This window comes from Thermobia domestica, chromosome 8, assembly GCF_964235325.1.
Source record: "Thermobia domestica chromosome 8, izTheDome1.hap1.1, whole genome shotgun sequence".
In the NCBI taxonomy this organism is placed as follows: Eukaryota; Metazoa; Arthropoda; class Insecta; order Zygentoma; family Lepismatidae; genus Thermobia; species Thermobia domestica.
In genome coordinates, this window is record NC_137461.1 from 15,804,531 (window position 1) to 15,826,620 (window position 22,090).

The 22,090-nt window shown below is 34.7% G+C and overlaps 2 protein-coding genes across 2 annotated transcripts in view; one reads left to right on the forward strand and one right to left on the reverse strand.

Moving 5' to 3' along the window:
- The window catches only part of LOC145692710 (uncharacterized), a 34,833-nt gene extending 28,350 nt beyond the window's left edge, over positions 1-6,483 (forward strand). Inside the window, exon 6 of the mRNA XM_081768120.1 lies at positions 6,358-6,483. The gene's annotated coding sequence lies outside the window, so the exon portion shown is untranslated. The remainder of the gene's footprint in view (positions 1-6,357) is intronic.
- LOC145692707 (uncharacterized) overlaps positions 2,325-22,090 on the reverse strand; it is a 35,452-nt gene continuing 15,686 nt past the window's right edge. Inside the window, exons 3-9 of the mRNA XM_081768117.1 lie at positions 19,451-19,582; positions 17,642-17,791; positions 14,297-14,446; positions 11,600-11,749; positions 9,205-9,342; positions 6,343-6,489; positions 2,325-2,492 (exon numbers count right to left, since the gene is read on the reverse strand). Of these exons, the coding sequence (XP_081624243.1) occupies positions 6,350-6,489; positions 9,205-9,342; positions 11,600-11,749; positions 14,297-14,446; positions 17,642-17,791; positions 19,451-19,582 (860 nt within the window). The 3' untranslated portion in view covers positions 2,325-2,492; positions 6,343-6,349. The remainder of the gene's footprint in view (positions 2,493-6,342; positions 6,490-9,204; positions 9,343-11,599; positions 11,750-14,296; positions 14,447-17,641; positions 17,792-19,450; positions 19,583-22,090) is intronic.

Here is a 22,090-nt window from a genome sequence, read left to right on the forward strand (position 1 = left end):
TTTCATTTCTATTTGTTTTTTATAAGTATGTTCAAAATTTGCTACACGAAGACTCTGGGGTTTCGGAATATCACACTTCTAGTACATTTTCAACAGATATGAGCCTCATTGTCACCAATCGTTAGGACTTCAAAGACATGTTACTTCAGAATCAGTTTGTAAGTGTATTCATGTTGACCCATTGGTAGAGCGCTGGATTCCCAATCGTCAAGCTTTGAGTTCAAATTCAACAGAGGCATTTCTTTATTAGTAGAATTGTATAAAAATATGATACAAACAGTTGTTTCTACGAGAAATATTTTAGGAAAGTTTAGATAGCCCTAAAAAGAGGTATTTGAGAGGTTCGGGTGGGCAAACTAATATAGTGTCCAAGACTCTTCTGCATTTATTACACGTTTCGTTCTTCTGGGCATAGAATCTATTAGATGAGAGACAAATCTATCTCCTTCACCACCTTCTGCCATGTCTCGGAACAAGATCCCGCAGATCATCCCAAGTTCATAATGTATCTGTCTCAGGCCAATTAACCCTTAGAGTACATTTTATCTCTGCTCATACATTTTCCTTGAGATCGAGGTATGCTCCACGAGGAGGCCAGTCAATTAAATCAATCTTAGGCTTCACTGAGAATCATTTTTAAACCGTACGTGAAGTATGAAAGAGGACAGGTCTTACTGGAACTGAATTACTCCATTAGGTTGAAATACTCGCTCTGATGGTAACACGTTACTCACGATGTGTAAGTACTGAGCACTGTCCTAGTGTCCTTCAATTCTGTGACTGTCCTGTACCGTGACTGGAAATCAAACTTCAATATAAAATAGATATATAACCACTCCGATTGTAAGCAGATACATATCCAGGACCATATCGGGTACTTCTCTGTCAATACACAAATTAGCGAATTCTATAGTTACTCACTTCTTGGTTCCCACATATACCATTAACCCTGGAACTACAGACAAAATTTTATACCTTTCAGTATCAACCGGGTCCAATGGACCCATGGTGATATATATACTGTATATAAATTACATATTTTTTGTATTTTGAAATATGTTTGTTACTTTTAGCAAGAAACATATATTTTTACCTAGACAATAGTAAAAAACGCTAAAATGAGTTTACAAGTAATTTGGCTCAAAAAACATTTCTTGTTTTGAGTCAATATCGAAATTCTGTACATCACCTTTTTCTAGAATGTTCATTAAATATTTTAGGGCGGACAGTGCTCAGTGTAGCCCTCCCTGGCTACTAGTCTGGCGTCTAGTTCCTAATTTTAATAACAATTTCCGACCTTACAAATCTCTCGATTAAAATAAAGGCGCATGATGTAATTGGTGCGATATCAATTCAGTTGATTTTGTCTAGAACTTTAGTCGTTTGTTGAAACAAAAATTACGTTAATTAACAAAGTCTATGGAATCCGGAGGTTTAATGCTGCATTCACAAAAGATTTCCATTGACTTCATTTCGTAGCCAGTTGGATCCATGTCCTTCAATACAAAAATTAGTAGAGAAAGTTCTAAGATTTTGAGGTGTGAAAACTGTCTTAACGTTTGCATCTCACTGTCCATACCTCGGAGATGGTAGAATCCTGTGGTGAACGATAAAATGTAGACCTTTATTAAAACTTATTCTGTTGTTTTCATACGTTGCAATAATATACTCAAAGTACATTTTGTAATAGGTATGAGTTCAATTTCTCAATATTAATATAAATAAATAAATAAAAATATACATAGTAAAATACAGCTCACGAAAATTTAGTCACAATAAATTGCTATCTGAAATTGTTTTTAACCAGCACTTGTTTCTTTTTCTTATGTGTTTGTATGCAAGTGTTTAACTTAAGTAGTCGCCATGTGATCTCATAACTTGACCACAGCTTCCGAGGAGAATAAAGATACGTGTCAGATCCTAGTCTCGCATAGAGTCGTCTTTATTCGTAGCTACCACCTCACTGTTTTCATGTATTCTTCTTTTTTCGAACTATTCCCGTAATTTTACTTAGTGTGATGGAAAGTTTGAAATGGTTATATAAGTAACACGTATATTAACTTGTAAATAACTATCATGGGGTATGCTGTCGTCATGCGATAGATTGGTATAATAGTTTCGTCCTGATAAAAATATTCTGGGATGAGTGTGTTGTAAGACTTTAACAAAAAATATTTGCCGTCCACTAATAAGCTAAAGTTATCTACAGGTTTATGCATTAAATATATGCCGATTATATTTACAATTAAGTTAATCATTACATGGTATTAATTATTTCAGAAAAAAATACTTTTGAAATAAATTTTGAAGTAATTTTATTTGCTAACAACAAATATAATAGTGCTCATTTTGCATTGTTTTTCAGTACAAGTTTAACAAAAAATTATAGTGAAGTGGCAAACTCATATATAAGTATTTTTATTCCCTTAATGCCTCTCATCGATTTGTCTTCTCAATTTCCAGGAACTATGATAGGGGATTCCACAACTTTTCTGTAAAATTATAGAAATATACAAGTTAGAAATGGAATAATATTTTTATACTATTTGCTATGTTTCCAAACCTTAAGCTCCTATTTGTTTCAAAAATAGAATCTAGCTTTAATTACAAAAAAAGAATTTCCACTTAACAACATATATGATTAGGATATAAAGTAACTCGGTGGTATATTAGAATTGTAATCTCAAATGTCTGGCTCAATAGCAAGAAATTCTGTACGATGTAGTGTTAATGTTTGTACTTTCGCATAGAAGTTGTTGAGTTGCGTTAACGAAATATGCATTGTTTATTACAGAATTTTCTGTGACCCTGTGTTCAAAGTTTGAAAGGTCACAGGTTGAAACTATGCTACATGACCGTACCTGCGCTGGATAAAAATTCGCAATTATTGATGGCGAAAGTGCAAAATCTCGTATCTCCACTTTTTATGAAATTTTAGATTTTGGTTACATTCAATTCCCTATATCTGAATCTACGTGTGTGCAAAAACTCGTAAACGAGAACCCAATGAAAACACGTGAAAAACTAACTTTTAAAACCTCGTATCCCATATAAGATAATGTAAAAGCAGAACGTTTTTTTTTTTTTTTTTTTTTTTGGCTCTCCTGAAAAGTTTGGTTTTGATGAGTTACGAGATTTTGCACTTTCGCCGTTGATAGGATACTCGCACGACTAAGTATGAGACAGAGTCAAACTTCCACCACTCAAAACGGAAAGGGACCGAGGAGATCTACAATAATATGTAAAGTGTTTTTGTTCTAGAATACTCTTTTCTTCAGTGTCCTGAAAACACGTCATTTCAAGTATAGTCATATTTTCATTGGAGGCGAGGTTTAGAGAACTAAGATATTTTCTATAGTGAATGGTAATGGGGAAAGACTTAAACGTGATACCTCGATGAATACCATCAACATAATTTGAACTAAATTGGGTGTCAGTTACAGTGCGGTTTTCACTATACTGCAAAACTATCTATACATGTCTAAAGCACCAACACACTAAATACTTAGGTTAAAGATCGCTGGTAACAAGATAGTCAAAATGAATGTTTTGCCCGTTTAGTGACAATCTAGGTTCATGCGTATGATTCAGAGAGCAAGTTCATAAATCTGGGGCTGAGAAGTAAGGTAGTATAAGTCATCAAATATTAATTTCACAGGAGAAGCGGAAAAGTGTTTTCAAGACAATATTTTGTTGAATTGTGTCGATTATTTATTGACGTTAAAATTTTCTCACTTCCTGCGTTCCAGTTGTTCACATCTCAAATCTTACCTAGTGTCCCTCGTACGAAAGTAAGGAAAAAATAGTAATTTAATTTCGGCCAAAAAGTGACTTGGCATAGTTTACGTCTCAGCCCCAAAAATATGTTGCAGAAACACCCCAAGAACAATTACCTAAAACAATCTATGATCAGAAAAAAATCACGTTGTCTGTATTATTGGGCTGTCAAGATGTGACCTTAATCGATTATCAACTCTAGGATATATTAACTGGAAACTTCTACTTATAACGTCTTGAAAAGTTGTATGATTTGCTAAAACAAAAACACGTATGAAAATAGTTCTGTTGTTGGTGAATAATGCATCGGCCACAAATTCCACGCAATAATCTTATTTGGCAGGTGGTGTGGTTTCAAACTGTTGCCCATACCCTTTTATTAATCAGATCCCATCTCTGTCTATTTATTTCCAAAAGTGAAGTTATGTATGAAATGTTTAGAATTCGGTGCGGCATTGAACTGCACCGGGTTTTATCTAAACCCTGACAATGGTAGGTGAAAGGTATAATCAGCTGATCCTTGGGAAAAATGGAATCGCGATTACATTAAGTATGATTGTGATCTTATTCTGATCAAGTCAAATCAAGAACTGGTGGACGAACAAAATTATGCCGCGCACCAGGTTCGTATAGTTGGTCCATATTTATAAGCAATAGTCTTCCAGTTCATTGCAGTTCGGATTTATCTATATGAAGGCTAAACCATACTGGTTTCTTCTCGTATCCGAAAAGAAAACGAAAGAAACTTAGTGCGTGCGAATGAAATAGTTGGTTATAGATTTAAATTTCACAATAAATCAACCAAGTAAGAAAGCTAATTTTCATTATTTTTTAAAACATAGCACTGATCTTTTCCTGATGATACAGTTAAAAAGAATGTAGAATAATGTAAAAAAAAATATTTTTCATGATAGGCTGTTACCGATGCTCAACAATATGAGAACTATTCATCTTAATATCGGTCATAATCGGTGCCACCAGTTGTTTGTAATGAAACGAGAGCTTGGCCTCCTGTGGTTAAAGTAAAACAATCTGCATAAATTTATTGAAGCTATACTTTTCGATTCTTTTGCTATATTATCTTTGTTTGTTACCCATTTCTAGTGTAATTGATCTCAAAATGTGTAGTACACATACGAAAAATTACATAGACAGATAGATAGCTTACTAATTCTAATCAACATTCTGAACATTGTCGAATCTAGTTCAACATTTTCTTTATTGGATCAAAAGATCCAATATAATTCAAACAAAAATTTCTTTCTAGGCCTTATATCTAGAGAATACATATAATGTAGCCAAACCAAAACTAACAATTTACTTAGTATGATGTGCTTATTCCGTAAAAATATGAAAACTCGATTTAGGGTCCATTCAAAAATTTTGTGGCCCCTACTCCACAAAATTCAATATATTTCATTCAATCAAACATTTTCTTGTACTCTCTATATCTCGATAACTACAAATAGTGTAGCCAAACCAAAACTAATAATTTACTCAGCATGGTGTTCTTATTCCGTAAAATATATGAAAGCTTAACTTAGGGACCGTTCAAAAATTTTGTGGCGCCTGACTAATTATATTTAATTCAATCAAGCATTTTCTTGTACGCCCCATATTTTGAGAACTACATAAGTTATAGTGTAGCTAAACTAAAACTATATTACTTAACTCACTATGATATCCTTATTCCGTAAAAAATACGAAAACTCGATTTATTGCCGTTCCAAACTTTTGTGGCTCCTGATGCAAAAACTAATTATTAGCTAAGATCGCAATCTTTTGATTCAGTTTTTGGATCATTTCTAAAATTCTTGCAGTAGACTTCATTATTACTAATCTTATGATCTAACTTAGGATTAGAAGATCCGAAACACTATCTGAGCAATCAGACAAATGTAGTTGGATATGTTTGGCTTTCTTATGACTGATCCTGAATAATTCGATTCCCCATGAATACTCGACAGTCTTAATTAATATTTTGAATATTTCTTTATCGAAATATGTTATACAGTTATTTTATTTCAAACTCTCCTTCAGTACTACCAACACTTCACGCTTATGAGATAATAGTAGAGTCAATGCATGAGGCGAGTACATACTTCAGACTCCAACGAGATATATTATGGGATATTCATCAACAACTTGAAGATCAGGAAAAACATTATGAAAACACCACTGTTACCAGAGATGCGTAACTGTGTTTGTGCGACAAAAAGTCAAAAGATGTGTTGAAAATTGATTATAAAAATAACATTGCATTTAAATCATTTCCTGTATACATTATTCTGAAAATAGAATGCAAGCACACACGTTCGTGCCAACTATTAACTGTTCAATTACGGAAGTGAAAAAGAAAATAGTGATCATGCGTCTCAATACAAGGTATCTCCATTCTTCAATTATTGGTCGTGCACTATAAAAGAGACTAAGTACACTAACTGAAAATCTATTAGATCCTGTGATATTTACATTTGCTCTGAGCATGTTCTACTTAAAAATAAACTTCTATAATCCAATGATTAGAGAAGGACTTTGTTACCGTATACTCTGTTTTGAACTAACCTTAAGATCATACAGGATTCCTGCAAACATGTCCACATCCATTACTGCAACACTTCTGAGAACCTGGGCAACTTCTATCTGAGGAACACCTTTCAACACATGGTCCAACTTGTCCAGGTAAGACTCGTGGGCAAGAACCAGGCTTTCCTGTAAATCAGAAAGAACATTTATTTGACACCTTAAATACTGCTCACATGTTAATTTAATATATGTGGAGCATCTTAGGTTTGTCTGGAAAATAAATAGGTAATGTAAGAACGAAGCTGTATTATATTTTTTATTTACTTCTTATGATATAATGTTTCACTTCCTATCTGCTTAGTAATACAGTGGTCCTGATAAGGGCCATTATGCCCATAATGAATTTGCAATGATCAAAATCAGAACTACTGGTTCACATACCAACTACATAAATCCTGACACATTTTCTCATATGAATGTCTCTTCAAATATTTTATACAGTAGTATAAGTGTATATAAAGGTATATTAAACATAAGGTCAAATTGTTTCCAAAACACAGAGTTTTGTGTAGGTAATTATTTTTTCTGTATGTTGCACACATTAAGTAAGGAAAGTCTGACGGTATTTACAAACTAATACATCAACCTTTCTGGTACCTGAGCAATTCAAGTATGGTGCATCAACGTGAACATTACTCTAAGCTTGAGGTGTAATTCGTTTCTATGGGCTAAAGGACAAAGACTACCTGACATTCATCGAGAATTGGTGGAGGTGTGTATATATAGAAAAAGTGTTATATCACGGAAACAATTGCATGTGTGGTGCAATGTATTCGCAAGTTGCGGGAGAACTGTGACAGACGATGACACCTGAATCAAAACGCCAGATTATGATGTGGGTCGCCACAGCTGCTCAAAAAATTCAATACCCAACATCTGCTAAGAAAACAATATCTGCTGTGTTTCGGAACTCTCAGAGTGTTTTCATGTCAAGTTTCTGGCAAAAGGTACGAGCATTGCTGAAATGCACTGTCAAATCATGAACAGGCAGAAACGAAACCTCACTAGAAGACAGATGTTGTTACTGCACGATAACGCACGACCATATCTGGCCCAAATGACCCGTACAGACATAATGATTTTCAACTCGGATATTCTTGGCCATCCTCTATATAGCTATGATGTAGCCTCTTCCGGCTATCATTTGTTAGGAGTTCTGAAGAAACACATCCATGGATGGCTTTTTGAAACACTGAAAGAAATACAATACGCTACGGTTACCTGGTTAGGGCACCTGGAACAACATTTCTTTGCAAAGGGCATGAACAATTTGATGTCACATTGGAATGCATGATTGGACCGCAATGGTAGCTACAAAGAGACATCAGAAGCAAACGATATACTTTTCATTGAAAAAGCCAGTTATTTGCAAACAAGAACATCGAATGCTGAATTGATTTTTTAAAAAATTACTTATATATCAATCAATACTCGTCCCACCTGGTCCCACAAGTTCTTGCTAGTATTTAAGCTCAGAGACATATTAGGCCAGAATAAAAGGCGTATGCTGAATACAGCATGTTTGGTTGCCCTGACACTTTGGAGTGAGCGTTATGATGCTGAAAGAGAAGTTCAGAAAAGATCGGAGGACAACTGATGATGTCGCGAACGTTTAATACACTAGTCATACTCCCCTGAGTAAAGCTGTAGTCAGAATTGAACTTAGGTCTTTTATTACCTTTATACTAGAATATTGTATGGCGAATCCTATTACACGTTGAATTTTGTATCTTTTACCTGGACGTCACCAATGACACACACGAAAGTCGCTTGTCCGAGACAGACACAATTATCATTGTTCAACACTACCGACCCCCTTTACTCAAAATTGCAGAGTCTTAGATTTTTTCGGGGATGAGTAAGCACGCGGGGAAATATGGGAACAGTTAGAGCTAATTGAAAGGAATATAGATTTTGACTTGTCTCCAACAATATATTGTTTAGTGTTCATGCGCTCACTTGAGAGTCCACGGCGGCTCTGATTACCGCAGTGCTCGCGTTCTGTCTGCTAATGCGTACTGAAAGATCCTCCTGTCCTTAAAATCCCTAGTGCATTAGGGGGACACCGGGATGCACTATTTGTTGGGACTCTCCGCCTCCCACCATGTACATCACCGCTGGACTACGGGCACATCATTATCCACGGAATTGTTCTCTTCCCAGATTGAAACTCTCGCGGTCTCAATACATGACTAAGCTTGAAGAGTAAATATTTTGGAGGTCGTCCTACCTTTCAGATGCATACTACTTTGATCCACAGAAAATGAATTTCCAGAACAACTAAGCTCGTCGTGTTCCGAGAAGACGTTTTATACTACTACCAGAGTGCTTCCTCTACAGACACTACAATCAGCCCACTCTCTACGTTGTGGTAGAAGGATCAAACTGAGATGAACATGTTCTATACAACTCAGTGTTGAGAATTTCAAGTCGTAAAATATATGTATACGGGACGGTCTTACTGCATGTTTAGCAGTATATACTGTAATCTATGCTTTCATGATTTATTCCACATGCACACTCAGTTTTTGATTTATAATGTAGAATAAATTGTTATTTATGTTATAAATGCTCATAAAATAGGCAATGCTGTATGTTGAATCTCCATTTCATGTCCCAAGTCTTTATCTAATCAGTAGTTTTTCGTCTTCAAAAAAAAAAATGATCTTCTTTAGCGAAACTTTTGATGAACGATCTGCCTATTAAGTAATATTATATCCAAGAAAATAAAAAAAGGATATCTTACTACTACAAAGTTGAAGACGAAATGCTTTTTACTCCTTAAAATAAACGTTCTATTTATTAGCTAGCTATTACAATTATTAATATGAACACTCTTACCCGCTTGTCTTACAGGCCTTCCAATGCAATGTGCAATAGCGCAGCAAGGCTGTTGAACACACACAACATGTTCATTTTCACATCTTTGTCCACGGCCACAAGGATTTTGGGAGCAGGGATCTCGACAGGCCTTGTCTTCTGTAAAACAATTAACATATTTATGTATGTATTAGAAAAGTTTTAAAAATGGTTTATGCTATCTAAGGAAAGCAATTTATGTGCAAAATACCACCTCATTTGTTCCTCTATTTTGCGATGCTCTAGTGGAAAGCCTGGTCCTGACGGAGCCGTATCCCTACGAATCATCTATTGGGTGATTTCAGGTGATTTTATGAAACTTTGGTCTCCTTTGAACATTAAGCTAAGTGTGACATAATTGGGCTACATAGCATATACAAATAATACAATAATTATATTCACATCTAAATTAGAAAGGTATATCAGTGAAACAATTGTGAAATGCATGTAGCATATATTAGACGTCTAATAATGTTTACATACTTGAATGTCCTCTTGATAAAATGCATTTTATTAGACTAAAAATGTTCGCTTACATACAACACAAAATTATTTTATATCACTCCGTACGGTAGCAATGGTAAGGACAAAGAAATATTCGGAAATAGTATGAAACTTTAAATATTTGATTGTCCTTAAAATAATGTAGTTGTCAAAGCTAACAAAATTATTAAAAACTTCAGAAGTTGTTATCGGTTTCTTCATTCTTTAGCATACATTGCAGTTAAATACTATGCAGTCTATTCTAAAGTAAAATATTCCCATGTATGAAACAATTACGGAAATAAGGATCTAAGTAGAAAGGATTTTCCGTAACAATAGACAAAACGAATAAGTTTGTAAGTGTTGTGTAATATTAGAAAGGTAAAAGTACTTCAAACAAACTGTAAACTATATGTCCCGTTAAAGTCATTCTTCGTAGTTTAAGTTGTTACCAGCAGATTGGAAAATTTATATATCTCATGCTGTATCATAATGGACACACTTTCAGTACATTCCTTTTTAAGACATATTATTGTGTTTCTCGGGTTATTATTATGTCAGAGACCAATAACTTAAATAAAAATAATTCAGATGATTTCAAATACAAATTTACAAAGATTTCGTTGTTAATTATGTTGAAAATCAACATTCAACCTCACCACAAAACTCAACGCCCGTGAAATTATTGCTTCCTTAAGCTTCAAGAATGTGTTAGGTCATTATGTAACACTCAGATAATATGTGATTCATTAAAGCCTTAATAACAAAACATAACAAAAATAAAAGAATCGTTGCAGAGTTTTAGTATAAAGAAGTTTAGTGTTTGTGTCTCAATACCTTTCGTATCTTCATGTAAGTACCTACTTACCTGATATTATTTACTATTATCCATCGTAGGACTCTAACCTGCACTAGTTCTTCTCAATATTTCTAATAAAGTCCATTAAATATAAGTGTGATTTGAATATTTTGGATAGGAAATCTAAATCTTTGCTATAGTTCGTGACTCATCAAACTAATGAATTATTTTATATTTAAGATGTGTGGCATAGATAGTCATCTTCTCAGAAATTATAAGCAAATTGCTAGAATTTTGAGTCATTTAACTATGTAGTTCACTAATACTCTGTAGATTCAATACGTGATTCTTGTGCATCAGGAATCACACATGAAAATTCGAGTACAGGGATACTATCATTAATACGTAGTAAGGAATGCATCTTTGTAATATTTTCTATATGCTGCCTCTACTCTTTCAGTGTTAACTGGAGTATTGTACGATACATATATTACGTTCAAAATAGTTTTATGAACATTTTATTAATTCTGATGAATGCAGAATTAACTCAATGCACTCCAAATGCTGATATTAAACGCAATGTTTTGCAGAGTATTATCCATATCCTTAGTTTATCTTAAACTTTAGTTTTTCATGCCAGAAGTAAATTCTTTGATTCCTGTTTTTAAACACTACAAGTTTGCTTCATGCACTTCGATATAATTGAAGACCACTCCACTGGTCTAGCGGCTAAGTTGCGCGCCTTTGGTAAACAGGGTCTCGAGTTAAAATGCCGGTGGAAGAGATTTAAAATTTGAATATATTATAGTAGTTTGGTTCCCACCTTAAACTATAGGTTCATGCATGGTGTTGAAAAATGAAGTAAAACTAAAAACTACAATATTTACGTCAAATGTGCATCTAGTAGCAGAAACACGCCAGCTTTAAATGTTCGATAAGTAAGTATTTACATATAATTCTGCTAACGAAAACTTTATTTTATGTGTTTAGGTTATACTATTGGATGTGAGAACCGAATATCTACCCATTACAAGATTTCAAATTTAAAGGAAAATTAATACACAACTACGTGCGTGAAAATCCGAACTTACGAACCTCTTACAGGTCCTTGGCATGTACGACCACATCCATTGCTGCAACATTTTTGATCTACAGGACAATCAGAGTCAAGCCTGCACGCTTCGATACAAATACCTCCTTGGCCAGGTCTTACTCTCGGACAAGAGCCTGGTTTCACGACAGTTCCTTTAAAAGAATGAATGAGTTACAGAAACTACCACTCCAACTTCATCACATAATAGTACATATCGTTCTTCAAGAGCAGGCATAGAATTTTTCTAAAGGAAACGTTGAACGAGAATAATGTATTAGTTCTTTCGTCAGTTTGTCGAGAAGATACTTAAGTTTATTGAAAGGTTTTTGTTACAATTCCCTTAGTAATGTAACACTTATTAATCTGCAAAATTCTAACTGTCCCATCTCTTATAGTTCATTTTCATGTTAGTAGTATTAACAGACTGAAAAACTATAAATTTAACAACCATCCTTGTGCAGTTAATCAATAATAACTGATTTAATATAACTATTCAAAATATAGTTGTGAATTTTATACAGGTATATCTTAGAATTACGGGAATAAGATTAGCAAGATAATCATTATACTTAGTTACAATTTTATTTTTACAAATAACCATAAACAAATTTGAGTATTGTTACGTTAATATAGCCAGAAATTACTTTTCCTCACACGTTGTTACATGTCGTAACTTGTTTCAAAAAAAAAAAATCAGTGATGAAGCTCGCTTGAGACGTTGTTTTTTTGCTTAAATTGGTTATCTACGCCGCGATGTGTTAATTTTGTGAACTACCTTGTGAGCTGAGCGTAATACAGATAGTACTACTTCATACTGAAAGTCGTAATGCTAAGGGTAGAAGCTCTTAACAAGGTTGAGTGTGTAATCGACGTGTTAACAAAAGCTGTCTAATATGGCTAAGTGAAAATGTGAGCAAATGGAGTTGTGTCTTACATTCTTTGGAAACTAGAGAATTATGAAGTATATTTGTATTTTTGTGCACCGAGTAGTAACATTTCTAATGAGAAGGCAGCTAATAGGTGTAACTTGGAGCTTACCTTGCTGGAAATAGAATGTTTAAATGCAGTTCAATAATTCCTATGATATTGTGGAATAAGAATTTACTAAATTCTCCCAATTTAGTTATTCGACGTTTGTTAAAGAACTATGTGTTATTTTCAACGTTTATATAAAGTTACTCTTTCTTAAAAACTGCTCTCATTTAACCCGAAAGAAGAATGTACTGAATTTTCAAAATAGTAGTAATTTAAACCATATAGTGAATTTACAAAATCTTGTGGAAGAAGAATTCCGTGGTTTAAATTTCAGCACCATTACATTTGAATTAGGTAATATTCTAGCCCATTACCTCGTCATTTCAGAACTAACTAAGCATAGTAGAACGTGAGAGAGCCGAAGGTTTCTAACATCTTATTGATTTTGTTTCCAGATCCAGCAGCAAATGCCATATCATATGTAAGCCTATGGTCACAGTACATCCGACTTTCACCGATTTTTTAGTCTGACATACTCTGACTACATCGGTCAAGTAAACAAATGCATTGAAAGAAGTGTACGTGGTCAGATTGGCACCGACATGGTCTGGCGACTACGGCCGACTTCTACCGACCACCGATCGGAAAAAAAAATTGTTTTTGTCGTCAGACTACGCCAGACTAGCGGGTGGTTTACAACTCATCGCAAGTTCGAAAATTACTTTGCTTCTCTATGCGTCCTCGGATCTTCTGTAAGATGTGCCGAAATGTATCCTGTTCCATTCTAAAGTACTAAAAAACTTCTGTGGCTGCTCCACCAACTTTGGAAATAGCGTGTGAAACTCGCCATATTTCTCTCTTTCTTGAAAAATAGTATAACATATTCGCTCCTATCTTCCCCTAAAAGTAATATTTTTAACACAGAATTTTCTAATATCAGCAATTTCTCGTCCATACTGTATCCCACAAGAAGACAGACTGACGACGGATCGGTTGCAGTGTGACCACGTAGTCGGCAGACGCGGTCGGCCGTAATGCGGTCGGCCGTAATGCGGTCGGCCGTAATCTCCAGAGTGAAAAATCGAATGCACTGTGACCGTAGCCTAAACCGTACACATGTAATCATTCTACCTCCTATTAAAATGCTGTCTTTACTACGTGGGTTCTTTTTCGCTATCTCAAAAATTCGATTCAGATAGATATTGAATAATGTTATCGAGAGACAGCATCCGTGTCGAACTTATCTTCCAATTGTACTCTCTTCTGGTATTTCCTTCTCTTTTTCTAAATATTATGTTAATACAATTATATACGAATACTTTTATAGTTCATATCCAAGTAAATACTGCTGTATAACGTTCCTTTTATAAAATAGTACCAAAGAACATATTGCTGTTTCTTACGAAGTTATAATTGAGAAATTAACAAATTTTACTTACGTGTTAAGTTTTACGAAATGCAATATTCAGGTCATAAATTTAAGTTATTATGTTGTCTAATTAATTTCCGCAATTATCTTAAGAAATTGCGTTTCACAATAGCACATTTTCATTGGACTTAAGGAACTAAACGCTAACTATTCAAATATTATTTGCGAAATTAAACACCAAGGCACCGGAATTTGAATGTGAGTGAGGAACTAAGCTACTACCCGTTGCACAGGAATTCAACTAAAAGTGAAATCTATGTACGCCTACGGTGCATGAAAAGCCGAGTTTACGAACCTCTTACAGGTCCTTGGCATGTACGACCACATCCATTACTGCAACATTTTTGATCTGCAGGACAATCAGAGTCAAGCCGGCACGCTTCGATACAGATACCTACCTGACCAGGTCTTACTCTTGGACAAGAGCCTGGCTTCACGACACTTCCTTTAAAAGAATGAATACGTTACTCTAAGAATTTATTCAATCATTATAGTTTAACATGCATACTAGAACTCAAAGTTTCTAAATGTTTCCTTGAATAGATACTCCATCATTCCTTAAATTTTCATCAAGAAGGAACTTAGCTTCATTAACTATTTTTTTTTACAATCTATGCTATATACTACGTACATTTATTACTCTACAAAATTATGGCCGTATCTTCGGTTACAGTTAATTTTCTTAGCTGCAGCCGGGAACTTAAATTATGGATTTAATAGCCATCACTGCATTTTTTAGCAGCAATACCACACTCTTGTGTTACTCTATAATTTTAAAATTCAGTTGTGATTTATAAACGCAGCTAAATATGTTTTTGTGCACACACACACACACACACACACACACACACACACACACACCATATAAACATAAAAATATATAAAAAATTACAAACACCAAAGTACCAAAGTACATTGTCGGACCTCTTTGGGGGGGCCGGCCCCTCTGGTCCCCCTTGCCTACGCCACTATATATATATATATATATATATATATATATATATATATATATGTGTGTGTGTGTGTGTGTGTGTGTGTGTGTGTGTGTGTGTATACACACAAAGAAATTTTAGTATAATGCGTCATTAAATGTATAAAATAACACATAAATTTTAAATAATATTAGATATGAAACTAAATATTATACAGCAGATAGTATTAGCTTGTCCATTAAATTCAATATGATAGTTCTGTATAAATTGATGCAATTGACTATAATATATTATATAAAAACGAATGTGAGTTTTTGTCTGGTAGCAACACACAATATTTACTGAAACAATTGAAATCATATATTAACATTAAGCCCCTCAGGGACCACATGATGTTAAATTCATTAAAATGCATGTCGTAAGGAGGAGCGAAATGGATCAGGATTTCTGGGGAAAATGTAATGTCTCAAGAGCCTGTCAAGTTAGAAAAATGAAATTTGTCTATGTACTCCTCATTAGAAATAAATGGGCTCATGTCACAGCGCCTTTGAAAATTTCAGTTTCGAGAGGGAAAGTGGCTATCTATATACTATATAAAAGTGTACGCACATTTGTGTGTATGTTACAACATACCTCTGAAGCTCCTGAAGGAACTTCAACCAAAGTCGGTATACATATGATTTACAATGTAGAAATATATTGTTATGTAAGATACCCCTATAATCCCTAGAGGACGATACAAGTGTAAAACTATTCAAAATCGACTGATGTCAGTGTAGAATACATAGTGTTCGGGATCCATTAGATAATTGGTGATCCTTCCAACGACATTTAAACACATGTTTAGGCAAGATCTTAGTGTCGAACATATAGTTTTCGGGGTCGAAAAGATGATTGGTGATCTCCTGATGACACTTAAGCACATGTTTAGGCAAGACACCCCTACCTCCCTTAGGAGTTGATTGGGAGGGAACGGTCTCTCAGTGGTAGAGCGTTACCTCTGGTACGTAGGGCCAAATAAGTTTGTGGTGTACAACATCGTGGCCGTGGGTTTTCTCTGGATACTCCCGTTTCCTCACACTTTCTCATTACACCAAGGCTTCCATCATAACTCACTTGCTTTAACCATCGTCTTCCTTAGTCTAAAGGTCACAACGTGGGACGTTAAACTCAAAGATTTCATTTTCCACTTTTCCTTACGGGCAGAGAGGGGATACATGTAAAAATAATGGAAAACTGCTGATATTAGTGTTGAATTCTTAGTTCCGTGGTCGCTAAGATGATTTGTGATACCCCGAATGACATTTAAGCACAAGTTTATGCAAGAAGAGGCACATTAGGTGGCCTACAAATTGACAGAAGCTAATTCAACCAATCGACATTTATTTCACTCATTTCTTTATTTTGAATCACTGTATAAAACTTATTCTTCGCGTGCAATGTCAGCTGGCCTGTGAATCAACTTGAGCGGCAGATACGAAGGATCTGGTGTTCATTATTTCTCTCACTCGTTCCTTTAATTTTCACAAAGGCATAGTTATAACAACATCAAAGACATGGAAGATGAGAACTGCTTATGGAAAGGAAGTGGTATTATGAATTTTTATCGCTATACCTTCATTGAAATGCATATCCTAAGGATAGGAGGTTTACATATTTTGCTTAAACCTATTCTCCAAATTCCAGCTAGGACTGTATTACCTAAATTACTTGCTATTCCTATAATACTACCTATCGAATTCAAAACTTTGTATTAAAAAGTTAACAAGTTAATAATTGATATTACATTGACTATAATTTGTAGCTTATCTTGCACTACTTCTCATAACAATTTGCTGACTAACAAGTAGTCTATTGGTTAAAGTTTGTTCGACAATAGAGTGAAGAATCACAGTAACGAAACTAATATTCACTAAGTATAAGAAGCAATGTAAGGAACGGGAATGCGTAGTGCCGGAAACTTCATAACGAGAATCTACGTAGTTTATAACGTTTGCTAAACATTGTTAGGGAATCAAATGTAGAAGGCAGGTCATGTAGCCAGAACGGAAGAAACGGAAGACCGTTTTCAAAATTTAAATGGAAGTCCAATCGGAAAACGACCATTAGGAAAACCTAGGTGCAGATGGGAGGATAATATTAAGATAGATCTCCCAGGAATAGGAATACAAAGTAGAAACTGTATCCAGTTGGCTAAGGATACAAGTCAATGGAGAGCTTTTGTGAATGCAGTATTGAACCTCCGGGTTCCATAGGCCATAGAATTAGTTAGTTAGTTGTAAGAAACAATATTTCGTTTGGATTAATTCTGCTACAAAAATTGCACTTTTACTTATCTAAACTATTGTGTGTTTAAACTGGTTTTCGATTTTAGAAGCTATATATACTGCTAATACTTATTACTTCTATGATTATTGCCTTTTTTTAAAAAAAAAAATGTACTTTTTCTAAATTACTAGATCTGCACAATTTAAGAAGCCATATATTACTTAAACTGCTTCAAATGTTGAAATTATGGAAATATACTTTGTTTAAACCACTCTCAGTGCTAAAGAAAAATTACAATTGAAGCCAAAATTAAGAAATTAGATGCCAAAAGGTATCAGAAATCGAATGTGAACTCAAAGAACTAAACTTCTACCCATTGCACAGGAATTCAAATTTAATCAAAGTACGACTACGTGCATGAAGATCCTAAACTTACGAACCTCTTACAGGTCCTTGGCATGTACGACCACATCCATTACTGCAACACTTTTGATCTGCAGGACAATCAGAGTCAAGCCGGCACGCTTCAACACAGATACCTACCTGACCAGGTCTTACTCTTGGACAAGAGCCTGGCTTCACGACAGTTCCTTTAAAAGAATGAATAAATTACACATGGAGCAACCATTACACGTTCAAACGCATGCTGCTGTTTCATTCCTTGAGCATTAAAATGTTTTTCAAGTGTTGTTCAAAAAGTGACTTAGCTTAATAAAAACAAAGAAAGAAAAAAAGATGGAAAGAAAAATGTTGTAATGTAATATTTGTAGTAATAATGTAAATCTTGTAGTAATGTAAATCTTATAGTGTAATATTTATTACTTTATAAAGCTATCAAATGTTTCCTTGATTTCACTTCAGTCAACTTTCATTTTTCGGCACAAAACAAAATTACCAGATGTAATAGACGTTGATGCATAATTTAAGTAATAATAATACAGAGTTCTCTTCCTTACTATAGTTTTTGTAGTTTTTGTCTTGGAGTTCGCTTCTCATTTTAACACCAATGCTATAAGAAACATGGATTTTCAGATTAAAGTGAAATGTAAACTATATGCGCTCCTTTGTTCAGCACACTAAAGACAGTATACATGTATACAATTGCTAAATAAGATATTTAAAATACTTGAAGAAGGGCTGTGAAGAATATGGAATGAAAATAAATGTTAGAAAGACAAAAGTCATGGTGATTGGAACGAAGCGGTAGGTGCCAGATATAGATGTAGGAAGGGAGAAAATAGAACAGGTGACTAGCTTCCGATATCTGGCTATTAATATTAGTAATGATATGAAATGTGAAAGTGAAATAAAAGCAAGGAAAACAATGGCGAAAGAAGCCTTTAGGAGAAAGAAAATACTATTTTGTGGGACCTCGAACAAAGAGTTGAGAAAAAGATTCGTAAAATGCTTCGTGTGAAGTATTGTATTGTATGGGAGAGAAACATGGACATTAGGCAAAAATGATGAAAAACGGTTGGTAGTTTTCTAAATGTAGGTGTGGATAAGAATAGAGAGAATTAGCTGGGTCTAGGGAAAACGAATGGGAAGGTGTTACAAATGGTGGGCTAGAAAAGAAGGATTTTAGAATTATTAAGAAGTGTAAGTTAAACTGGTTGGAACATTGGCTAAGAACGAATTGTATCATGAGTGATGTGCTAGATGGTATGGTGGCAGGAAAGACAGGGAGGGGGCGAAGAAGACAAAAATTAACACACGATATCAAAACAGAGAAATTGTTTGAAAACAAAGAGGTGAGCGGAAGACCGTGGAGCATGAAAACTTCTCAGCTGGAACAAGTTACCTGCCATAATGGCAGAATACCTATGACGATGAACACTACATTTAATACTGAAGTTAATAAATAAGGTTTATCTTAATCAGCTTTAATTCTAATGTTTTAAAAAATTGCAATCGAAAGTTCATATAAGTTGTGGAGTTTCAATGTATTATAAAATATTTTTGATTATTGATTTTGATATTATTTTTGTTTAAAAATGTTTATTTGCATACTGAATTATCTTCTGTCTTAAAAGATACATTAAAACTATAAATTTGAACTCCTTCTTTTATCATAACTAAAAGCTAGTAAGTTATGCTGTAGTTACATACATTTTGCACCAATACACGTAAATGTGAGAGAACAAACACCAAAATTAACCTATTTGTTCACAAACGTTTTCTAGTTTAAGGCAAATTATGTATTGTTAGATGCCTATTTATATATATATATTTAAAAAAAACGTTCGTACCATTTGATAGAGGAATACAATCTCCGATTGGACAACATTCCGGGTTCTGGCATTGCACGTCTCGAGCCACACACTTAGTACCTCCTACACATAAAATAGTTGAACACGGATCTGGACAATCTCGGTTCCGCTCTGCAAAGAACGACAAGGTGATGATTCAGTTTATGTCTTTCTGTAAAACAGTCATTAGTAACGAAATGTCCTGTGACGACACAGCCTGTTGCTTCTCTTCTAACAAGTAACACTTCGCTCCTTTCAATCCGGAATAGAGGAATGCGACACATCCTGAAAGAACCAATCCTAATAAAGATGCATATGGATTAGCAGTGACATTCAGCAAAGGGTTCGGGCGATATGGGCCTGTATAGTTAATTTTAATAATACATAGGGAGCATATAACGTCTAGGTATTTCCTTGACGTGTCTTTATGCTAAAAAACTAACTAACTCTATGACCTATGGAACCCGGAGGTTCAATGCCGCGTTCACAAAAGCTTTCCACTGACTTCTATCCTTAGCCAATTGGATCCAGTTTCTACTTTGTATTCCTATCTCTGCGAGATCCATCTTAATATTGTCCTCCCATCTGCGCCTAGGTCTTCCTAATGGTCGTTTTCCGATTGGTCTTCCAGTCAAGACTTTGAAAGCGTTTCTACTTTCTTCCATTCTAGCTACATGACCCGCCCACCTAAGCCTTCTAGACTTGACGACCCTAACAATGTTGGGTAAACCATATAACTTATGTAGTTCCTCATTATGAAGTTTCCGCCATTGCCCATTCCCGTTCCTCTTGGGTCCGAATATTCGTCTCAGGATCTTGTTCTCAAATACTTTCAGTCTATGTCCGTCCCTCAGAGTAAGTGACCATGTTTCGCAGCCATACAGAACAACAGGCATAATTATCGTTTTGTATATTTTAAGCTTCAAATTCCTCGACAGAATTCGCGACGACAAGAGATTTTGAACCGAATAGTAACACGAATTCCCTGCTTTTAGTCGACATTTAATTTCTTCGTGAATATGATTTTACTCTGTTAATATTGATCCTAGATATTTGAAAGTATGCACTTTATCAAAAGTATTATTTAATATTTTAACGCATCCATAATTTGCTGTATTCCGGTCTTTATGGTAACATTATGTAATATATTACATAGAAATCATACTATCTATAAAGCATGAGAGGCAAGGGAAAGATAGCATTCAAACAGATAAGACTGAATTTTGTTTAAATCAAAACATTGTTATTGAAGGCACGTTGGAAGCATTTACAGAGAACAATAGATATGCAGATCGCGAAATAGAGCATGGGAAGCACAGTTAAGTTTGCTCACGGTTTAACAAAATCTAATTGATTACACTTGGAACATGTGTCACTGACGATTAAGTCAAAACTGTAGGAATCCATATGCATCTTTACTAGGGCTGGTTCTTTCAGAATATGTGTCGCATTTCGTCATTGCGGATTTAAAGAAGCAAAATGTTACTTGTAAGTAAATTACATTGTGTGTAGAGCATACAATACTAATGTATTTGCATATCAAATTTTTGGTTTATTTACATATATGGTAATATTTCTATTTTGCATATCAATATTTTAATTATACATATTTCAATAAAGAGTTAATTGTAGAAGCATAATTCAGTATTTAGGTTCCTTATATTTATGTGTAATTGTGTATATATACAGTCACAGGGGAAGAACTTAGATATTTTATTGATGTAGATTAATCAAATATCGTAGCTGCAGTATAAATGGAATAACGAAGAGTTACTTTGCATATATGCATTATATTAAAACGTATGGAGCCTCAAAATCACGCATAAAGTCACAGCATAGGAGCTGCGCTTGAACGTTACAAAAAAGTTTTAAAGACAGGGTTCTTTGTTTCTACAGTAGCAGGACATTTGCTCAGAGGAATGTACAGCAGCGTTGCTAACAGTAATAAGCAACTAATGGGTGTTTGCTTCTCCAATCAGCGTACTAACTAGAGAATATAGTCTTTGAAAATGGAGGATACGATGAAAGGAGTACCTTGAAAAGAGCCTTCATGTCGCGTACAGCTTTTGTTTAAAACGTTCAAGGAAGTTCAGGGATACATGTGAAAATACAGAGAACAATGAGATGTGAATTTTCTGCGAGTTGACCATTTTTAGCATCTCGAAAGGGAATAGCATCACTCAGCAGCTATGTCAACCGTCAAGAAAAAATAGCCTAGAATTTTGAACAATGTTGGTAGCTGGTTTGAAAACGAGAGAGAAGTAGTGTTTACTCTCAGATGCCTTCACCCCTATCATGTAAATAAGCTTCCACAATTCTTTATATTTGTAAAAATTTTCTTGAACCTGTCGTTATATGAATATATAGCATAGATTAGTCAGTGGTACCCACCCCCTCATGTCCATGACGCACCCCCGCTCAATTGTCTATCCGTAGATGTTCTTCCATGAAAAAAAACTTTTCGATTAATTTCTACACACCCTCAAACATATTTATATAGATTTTTACCCCCCCCCCCAATATTTCAATGACGCAGTTTGCGTCATAGCCCCCTCCCCCTTGTAGGCACCCCTGGATTAGGTCGTGTCTCGTTATATATTTATTATCTATTAGAACAAGGCTTATTTCAAATTGTGGTTG